This window comes from Notothenia coriiceps, unplaced genomic scaffold, assembly GCF_000735185.1.
Source record: "Notothenia coriiceps isolate Sejong01 unplaced genomic scaffold, NC01 NC01_scaffold00020041, whole genome shotgun sequence".
Taxonomy (NCBI): Eukaryota; Metazoa; Chordata; class Actinopteri; order Perciformes; family Nototheniidae; genus Notothenia; species Notothenia coriiceps.
Window position 1 is genome coordinate 28,102 of NW_011352742.1, and position 9,814 is coordinate 37,915.

A 9,814-nucleotide genomic window follows, 5' to 3' on the forward strand; every position below is an offset into this window, starting at 1 on the left:
TCTCGTAAAAACATCACATTATTAGAAAAGCTGTAGTATCATTTAAGTTCACAAAAAATGTGCAGATTTCCAATTTCTGTTTGACTTTGCATTAAAAAACTTGGAATCCCGAAGTTCAAAACCACTTCCCAAAGGCCCCAAGAAGAGTCAGAAATACTGGAATAAACACTAATCCGTGGAGCAGGCCAAATGTTATCAGAAGAAACACAATCTTGAAGAACGTCCTAAAGATGTAACTCCCGGACATGGACAGCACCAACACTCCTAAAATGGTAGATAGTGCTCCTTGGAGTATTGGGTACCCTAAACGGGCCATGGCATCGATCGCTTTCTCATTGACGTCACTCTTAGGGCTAGAGACGAAAGAATATGAAATATGTGCGGAGAAGTCTACCGAAAAACCGATGCACATGACCAAGTTGATCATGGAGATGGAGTCCAGGTTTACACCCCAGAGTGCCATGAACCCTGTCACACCAACAATGACTGAGCAAATTGCAAAAGCCACCCAAAGGGAACAAAGAGGGCTGGGTATTAGGATGAGCGAGACGACTAGCATCACCATCACAGCCACCATGATGGTTTGAATGGTGTTGTCCATAATGACAGTATACTGGTCAAAGTAGATGAAAGCAGGGTGGTACACAAGTAGATCTACTTGGCATTCCTCTGCTGTTTTCCTAAGTCCAATCATCATTTCCTTCGTGGATGCATTGTTGAGTGTCTGAACAAAAAATCGAGATGCCCGAATCTTGGTATCCGCTGTGAAGTTGATGTCATGTTTGAACATGGCGTTGAGTTCTAAGAAATCTGGCAGATGTGTTAGGAAAGACTCTTGAGAACTTATATTAAGATTACTGGCATTAGCATACTGTACAAAGGAGAGAAACCAAGCCAAAGTGCCATTGACAAAGTTCAAACTCTCAAAATGTGAAATGCATGAACACAGATGCTTCTGTTCGTCTGTATCCCAGTATGCAAATGGTTGCTTCACTGCTACCATTACGTTACAGCTATATTCGGCGAAGTGTTGCCCTTGATCGTTGCAGTACTTGATGAGGTATGAATCATCCAAAGCCAGATTCCTGATGTCGAGTCCTTCATTTAAATTAAAACAGCCAAAGATGCTAACAGCCAGATAGCCTGCGTAAAGGAAAAATACACAAACTTTTGTCGATTTATGAGTCAAAAACGGGCCGTAGAAACGCTCAAACATGTGACTCACGACCCCCGTTTCCTCCTCTTCAGTGATTCGATCATAGCTCCCCCCAACACAACACATGCCAAAGGCTTTAGAACTCCTGGAGGGTAAGTCTTCAGGGATGTTGGCGCAGGTGAACCAGTGCTTGTTCTCTGCTTCCCTTTGTCCGTTCAAAGCCATACACGCCCCCAGGAAGGTGATGCTGTACAGATAGCAGAAGCAAATAGAAATCCCAGCATACAGGCAGAAGGAGCGGACGGAACCAAAGGGCGAGCTGCAGCCCAGAAACAGAGCCAGCGCGTCGGTCAGGGTGGTGATGGTAATGGAGACCGCAGCATCCTTGTAAGTGTAAGCCAGCCGCTTGGGGACGCTGTCCAGAACACTGGTCCTCTGCCAGGAGGAGATCATGATGAACATATCATCCAGTCCAATACCTTTAGATTAAACAGTCAGAGGAGAAAAGATTTACGCACAAGGGAAATAGGACCCTTATCTACTTTGTATTACATTATCTTTTGGCTTTGTCATTTTAAAGGGCATGGGAGTACACCCCGCTTCTTAACTATTTAACTACAAAGGAGGTGCACTGTATTTCACTTTGGCCACTTTCAAATGCAGGCTGTTCTGATTTGTGTATTGTAACTGATCCAGGCAGCCATTGGTTTCCATAGTAGACTGTATATTGGACTACCGTATTGAAGCCTCAAATGTGGCATTTTGACCATCGCCCTTTTGTTTTTTTGGAACCATAATTGATTTGGATAGGAGGATGGAATAACTAAAAGCATTTAACGAAACGTTACGAAAATTAACTTTTTGGGTTAACATGAAGTTGTTTTGAGCACACTCTAACTTTGATTCAGCATTAGATGGTGGAACCTCATGGGCCTGGACGTTTTACAGAACATAACTTACCTAATATCATGAAAGGACAGGAAGCAACTGTCATGACAAAAGGTTGATCCAGCAGCAGCAGCAGTCCAAATCCACTCAGGACTGCCAGACCTGTGGAGAGCACCCCGCAGGCTGCCACCCACACCTTCGTCCTCACATTATCCAAACTAGAAGAAAATCAGACATTAAAAACAGCTAAACATCCGTACTGCACCGAGATGGTGAGCAGATGTTCTACCAACCTCCAACATGATATGATGGAAAACGTGATGGCGATAGCATAGGTGATGGAGAACAGATGGATGACAGACCCTGGAGACTTTTCAAATTCCCACTGCATCGACATGGAGGTGGAATAAGAAACCTAGAAAGAGTATTAATACATATTACATTACATAGTCTACATACTAAATTAAACTAAAACGGGTTGATGTTCTGCTTACCTGAATGTCAGCTGATGATTTGTTTGAGACTAATTTAATGAAGCTTTCCAACCAAAGGTCAGTCTTTGTTTTGTTGTCTTCACGTAAATAGTAATAGAGCTGTATGGCTTTAGCACTTTCAACTACTGTGCTCTCATTAAGTAATTTCACATTCCCTAGACTCAAATACAAAGGAAAACTCCTAGAATTTGAGTTATACCATGGAAATGTCAAATTGACTGTGTCTATATTGCTGGCATTGGTTTTAATAATGTCTAAAATGTCATTGGACGTGCAGGATGCCATCACCTCAGCACACACATCCACATATTCAAATGACTGGTTGTCAAACTGGACCACCATACTTCTTACTTGAAAATCTAAGTGTAGGATGTCCTGCAGTGACTCCACAGTCAAAATATTCCTGTCATTCGTAGCTATGAGAGTTGCGTAATTCCCGTCCGTGCTCAGCCTTAAACGCAAAAACGTGGAGTCATTTCCAGTAAAAGTTTCTTGGATGTATTTCTTCTCCAGCTTGGCTTGTCCATCGAAAGGCGTGAACTGTTCTTCGATATCGTTTGACATTCTGTCCTGGAGAAGATAAAATCCACTCCCAAGACATGTCGAGAAAATAAGAGGGGCAATCAAGAACCACCAAGGATGAGATCCGATAAAATGACCCATCATCTCAAAGCAAATGCGCAGGGGCCTCTCAACGCAATCTGTGCGTAGTATGGCCATGGCTGCAAGAATTTGGATTTCTGAGGAATATAAAGTAGATGCTCCTTCTCTACTGTCGAGGGTTGTGTGGGTTTTCACAACCAGCTGTATTTATTGTGCTGCAGACCATTTTCAGCTCCTTCATGAAATTAGGTTTACATAATTACAGGGTTAGCCCACTCTGTAATGAAAAGAGGCAGATGAGGTTTGAGGAAAGGCTCAGTCAAAGAGCCTATTGAAGGACGGTAGGTGAAGCATGGCTCACTGGGTCCATTTCAATACTTATACTGTCTATTGTTTCCAATTGCAACACCACCAGGTGATAACTTCTCATGGTTGAGGCAACATTCAACTTTGGGGCACTCAAGGTCTAATGAATGTAAAGGCACAGAACAAAGCTTTTATATAATGAATGAGGTTTGTTTTCCCTTTGTTTTCTACCTGTCAATTAACAATACCTTCTGGTGTGGTAGACTTCCTTCTCTTCTTTTATCAGTTTCATGGTAGACTTAGCCAACTAATATGCAGAGTTGTTTCAAATAAGAAAAATCATAGACACAATTAGAGGTATTCAAAAAGTACAAGGAGAAAAAAGTAGGCACAACAAAAGTAATACGATTTTAAATTATAATGGTAAGATACAGCGGCAAGAAAAAGTAAGTGAATCTTTTTTAATGAACCTGTAACCAGTATACATTTGTTCCAAAATATAGTCTGATCCTCACCTAAGTTAAAATAATGAACAACAAACACAATCTGTTTTAATTTATAGCACACAAATTGTTGCTTTGTACTTATCCATATTGAAAACATTGTTAAAACAATAAGAACATAATGTTTTCCTATTTTTCTTATTTTATTTATTTATTTAAATAATACTAGGAATATTTTAGACAAACTATAAAAACACTGTTAAAAACAGTAATAGCCCAAATAAAATGGACAAAAACTATTTTATTTTATCTTATTTTCAAACGACGTGATCCTCCGTGACGTCACGCATCGAAGCTTGGCCGGAAGTTGCGTGAACAGCAGCCTGTCACCGGAGCTGCTAGCCGCCTGCTTCTCCAAAAACAAGTAAAGTTCACCGAAAAAAGCCTCGCCAGGTGCAGGTTAAACTAGCCCCTCTTAGGAATATGGATGACGACGTGATAACGACTCTGAAGCTGTTGATAATCGGTGAAAGTGGAGTCGGGAAGTCCAGGTTTGTAGCAAGCTGTTAGCTAGCCTGTTGTGAATGTTGACATTCTTCTTATTATGTAAGTTTATTACACAGCTGTTGCTAAGCTAACAGCTAATGTTGTTGATGTCCTTTTCCTGCCAATGTAGGCCACATATTCACTGTTAACAAGTTGACAATTAGGTGTCCGAAAAATGGCAGCGTCATATAGGCAGCTGTAAAACTTCCCCATAGGATTTTGTTTTTTGTTTCCTGATAGGGATTCTGCTGCTCATTTCAACATTACAACTGTGTAGCTATTGTACTGTGCTTGTAACTGACAGAGGGAAGGGTTTATAGAGTTTGCAGTCACCTCACAAAAGCCTAGTGTGCTGTATGTCTTGCTGATAGCCTTGTTTTCTGTATTCTCCCAACAGTCTTCTCCTGAGGTTCACAGAGGACACCTTTGACCCTGATCAGGCAGCAACAATAGGTTTTTAACTTACACACACATGTACATCAACACATGGTTCAACACAGAAATATAATTTAGAAGGTGCCACCATCAAAGCCTTTTCTCTTTACTTTTTGTCTTCATTTCATTAATGATCAGGTGTGGATTTCAAAGTAAAGACCCTCTCAATAGATGGGAACAAAGCAAAGCTCGCCATATGGGTAAGAAATAAGTCATTATGTCACTGTCTACAGTTTAGTCTTTGTTGTTAGGAAAAACACGATGATGTACGTGTTTTCTCCACAAGGCGGAGACATTGCACAGCCAGACTCTCATAAAGAAACTTTAACACTTTTCATGAGGCATACAATCCAGATGTCCAATGTAAAAACACTACCACCATTCTCAGTGAGACCATAACCCAAGCCCAAAATACTGAAATGGCATACGCTTTATTGTTGAGAAAATTAGAATAATAATTGAGAAACAAGTGTGCCGGAGGATGCCAGGGCTCAAAATACATTATGAGAAAGAGGACGGCACTTTGTAAAGTCCCATGTTTAATGGGCTGAGGCAGGTGTAATACTTATAATGCATGTAGTTTAACAATTCATATTTAAATAATAATAATTGTGAATTTTTAAATGTCTGATTGGATTAAAACTCATAAATACAATATATGCTTTTTAATTACCTTCTATTTTATTGAATTTTGTTATATCTATATTGTCGAATTTTGGTCTACCAATCAGCAAACTCATATATATAAAAAAAATAGTAATTCCAATGCCTGACTCATAATATTCCCTTCTTTGTGCCCCGGGTGAATTTCAATAAAAAGAGAAGTAAAATAAATTGATATCTTTTCCTGCATTTATATGCACCATACTCTAAAACAAGCAATACAATCATTCTCAGACACTTAAATGCTGTATAGTCTCCTAACTTCCCCAGATATTTTCAGGCTTGTCCTTCAAGCCAATAAAATCGTATTTTGATAGAAAATAGAACTACACAATGAAATGTAACTTCTGTTTTTGCAGCTCTGCCAGTTCCATAACGTGCCAAGTCATCCTGTTTTAAACATTAGTTTGTGAATAATTCCCTTAAGAATAAAGATTTGCAAAAGAGTTCTCAGGCAGTGGCCAATTTCACAGCGGGACAGTCTGAGACCTCGCACCACTTATTGGGAAAATGATGTCTGTGATTGTGGACACATGTAGTTTTTAAATGCTTGGTGTTATGGAACTTTTTGCTGTTGATAATCTTAAGTGTTTTTACTTTGACAGGACACAGCCGGACAGGAAAGGTTTCGCACACTGACACCCAGCTACTACCGCGGTGCGCAGGGAGTCATACTCGGTAAACAGTGATGTTTATAAAGCCTCATAACCTGTTCTAAACCTGACCTAGAAACACTTTCTCTCTTACCAGCTAACATATCATCTTCACTCTCCCGCTTTAACACTTTCTTTGCACATTTTCTATAAGTCACAGCCATCAGATTACAGCAACTTCTAACACAAATGTTAATAATAAAAGGACTCCTTTTCCTCCTTTTCTCTGTTTGCATGGTTTTGACAGTGTATGACGTCACAAAGCGTGAGACATTTACGAGGCTTGAAAACTGGCTGAACGAACTGGAGACCTACACAACACGCAATGAAATTGTAAAGATGCTTGTTGGGAACAAAATCGATCGGGTGAGTCTGTCTGACACATTCAAAACTGGTTAAAACCGTTCACATTGTTCGATCAGCCCATTTCCTTGACAGATCCTAGATTTCTGGTCATTTAGTAAACTGAAAAGGCTTAAATTCAGCCAAGAAGGTATAATATGTAAGTCTTCCGCATTAAAAACAATTAATTGTTTCCAACATTATTCATCTTTGAAAACACATGCTGTTGTATCCCCTTTGAGCATGCGTCCATGTTTGGTTGTCTGCCAGAAAGTGACTTATTTTATCACCATTTAAGATCGATTTTTAGGATACACTTTAACGATGTACGTTTTATTTCTACTTCATGTTGTAACCAGAGCAAAATAAAATGAGCAAACTATTGCTTTATTCAGTGTTTTCACAGGTTTTGTTCTTTTTTGAGAGGAAGAGACCTCTGCACATAATTTGGCTCCTGGTAAAAACATCTAGAGTGTCTGGATCTTAAGTCAACAGAGAAACAAGCTGAGTAAATGTTAGCAGTTAGCTTGCAGCCCATCCATCCTACATCCGCCAACATATTTTATACACGTTTTTACCAGTTATGCTCACTGTGTCCTTTTTATTTTGGAAATAAGGAGACCTTTTTTTTTGATAATTCTGCTCCTTCTAAAAACCTCCTGATTGGTCAACAACAAATTCCACAATCCTACTTTATGACCCCACCAAACTCTGTATTTTGTTATTGTTTCCACTGAAAGACCTCTCAGGGCAGAACACAAAAAAATGTTTAGTTGAATGTTAACCTTTGCTTCTATATTTCCTCCTACCTCTTTTGGGAATCAAAAAATAGGTCCTTTGCTTGTGCAGAACAAGACTTTTAATCCGTCAACATGTGTATTCCTCATGGAGAAAATAACATAGGATGTCTGTTTGTTTTTCAGGACGACCCTGAAGTGGATAGAAGCGAGGGCCTGAAATTTGCTCGGAAACACTCTATGCTTTTTATCGGTAAGTATACATGTCAGACATGCTCATATAAACTCATAGAGCCATAACATGAGGCTTACTGTAAAGCCATTAAAACAAACTTACTGTCCTTAAAAGGCAGAACTGTACTTGTGTAGTTGGACCAAAATAAGTCAAAACATCACTTTAGTAAGTCATGCGTTTATTTTTGAGTTGTTTTGTGTTTATACGGCTTTGGCATTTTGGAGCCTCTCTAGCGTTGCGAGACGCTCCAAAAGAAGTGCATTATGATTCAAATCTAGCGGGCTTTCATTTATCGGGTCCATGTCTACACGTGTTCCTGATTCCCATCGCCTATCTGCCCCTCTCTGGGAAATTACGTTAAAGTTTCTGCAGAGTTTCCATTTTAGAACAGCTAAATTAAGGGTTTTGAAAAAGGGTTGGGCAGCGAAGATGTTGTGGATAAATCCGCTGTCATGATGTCTTCATCCCACTGGATATGACTCTGGCTTCTTAAAATGAAATCATTTTCTATTCAATAAGTCATATTGGCAACACATGGATAAATATTTTTAAGTTTTACGACAGGGTATCCTAAAAATATATATATTGTCCTGTTTTGGGTTTAAAGGGGAATTTCTTTGGTCATTTTTCATGTTTTCTACCAGGTTTTTTTGCTGATAAATCTGAGTAATCCTCTTTCTTTTGTACAGAGGCCAGTGCAAAGACCAAAGATGGCGTCCAGTGTGCCTTTGAGGAGCTTGTGGAGAAGATCCTCCAGACTCCAGGGCTGTGGGAGAGTGAAAACCAGGGTCAGAAGGTCCGTCTGGGGGACCAAGAGCATGGTGGTGCCAGGGCATGTGGAGGATACTGTTCCATACCCTGAAACTTGAAAAAAAACAACGACAACAACAACTGACAGGAAAGACTACGGAGCAGTAACTGATATATTGGATGTGGAACTGAATGAGTACTCTAAAAAAAAAAGAAGTTTGTTCTTTTGGTCGAAAGGACTTTTTGCTGTTTGCACACTTCCTTTTCAACCATCATCTGTCACCACTTTCTGTTAAAAACATGAATGAAAGTATCCTGCGAAAAAAAAAGCCTCTTGCCTAAGGAAGTATAGTGTTTTAAATTGACATGCCAAGTGTACGTCATCGGAGTTCATGTCTGGTTTGAATTTAGCTTATTGGCAGCAGTGATTCTGTTGTGCATTAAGGCATTAGGTTAATAGCATAGTGCCTGTTACGTGAACCAATTTGTAGGTTACAGCATATAGCAAATTTACCCCAAATGATGCATTATAATCAATACAGACATCCCCTTGATTCCTTTATTGCAGGATTGCTTACACGTTTTGAGCTTTAAATACCAACTTTATGTAACGGCAACAAACAAAATGTTATACAAGATGTTTATTTGTACGTTTTACTCTATATATTGCATCACTTGAATCAACTTGTAAGTCATAATGCACCACAACACTGTGAATGCTCGCTGATTACACTATGGACCGCAGTAATTTACACCAAGTAATTTTTGCTCATCCAATTATTATTTGTATTTATAGATGCTTTAAAGATAATCAATTTCCTTTCTCTTATCATGATATATGCAAACCAAGTAGCCATGTTTTAGGACTTCCTGCTATCTGTCTGTCCTGCACCATAATTTCCATAAGGTTTACAGAATTGGAGCTGATATAATACAATATTTTCTTATACTCTCTTCAGCTTTTTTGCCTATTTGACCTGGCAACACATTTAATTTAGCCTGTACATTTGTTTGCTTGGGTTTTTATTTAGCCATTTCTGTGTGGTGTTGTGGTCCATGTAATGTCCCAGCGACGTATTGAAGGCATTTCTCACACCTTTATAGTATGAGAGCATTCCTAAGAGCTTCCTGTCTTCAGAGTTGATTCGATGTATTGTTTGCTTGTTGAAAATCATGCTGACCGTTTTATCCCTGACCTTTTTGTCCTGTTTGCTGTGAATCATATTCAGCAAATTGTAAAAATTATATTATCTGCCTTAACTTTGAATGACATGTAGGCTACTAGAGTCATGGCCCAGTAACGTTTGTATTATTTCAAACTGAAATAAATGACAACCTGGAGATCCCGTCTCTCAAGACTTATTATTGTATCGCAATTTGAGAGCTGAGCACGTTGAGTGGAATCCCATAATTAAAAGCAGGTTACAGTGGAAACACAAGTGACTTTCTCTTTCCAAATTACTTTATTGATGACTAGCCTGCCGCACATGCTAAAATATTGTCTGCACAAGATGTTAAAAAACAGACTGGAAAAATCCTGTTAATCATGTTTTGTAAAATAGT

At 39.2% G+C, this 9,814-nt stretch overlaps 2 protein-coding genes across 2 annotated transcripts; one reads left to right on the top strand and one right to left on the bottom strand.

Annotated features, from left to right (window-relative positions):
* Window positions 1–115: 115 nt before the first annotated feature.
* Window positions 116–3,258, bottom strand: ptchd3b (patched domain containing 3b). The gene is made up of 4 exons (XM_010779266.1): window positions 2,890–3,258; window positions 2,338–2,459; window positions 2,117–2,262; window positions 116–1,635 (listed from the first exon to the last, which is right to left on the bottom strand). The coding sequence occupies exons 1-4, from the start codon at window positions 3,256–3,258 to the stop codon at window positions 116–118; spliced, it is 2,157 nt and encodes a 718-aa protein (XP_010777568.1).
* Window positions 3,259–4,234: 976 nt separating this feature from the next.
* On the top strand, window positions 4,235–9,594 carry rab18b (RAB18B, member RAS oncogene family). Its single transcript, XM_010779265.1, has 7 exons — window positions 4,235–4,441; window positions 4,834–4,889; window positions 5,010–5,071; window positions 6,140–6,212; window positions 6,435–6,553; window positions 7,453–7,519; window positions 8,191–9,594. The coding sequence occupies exons 1-7, from the start codon at window positions 4,374–4,376 to the stop codon at window positions 8,361–8,363; spliced, it is 618 nt and encodes a 205-aa protein (XP_010777567.1). The 5' UTR covers window positions 4,235–4,373; the 3' UTR covers window positions 8,364–9,594.
* Window positions 9,595–9,814: the final 220 nt, after the last annotated feature.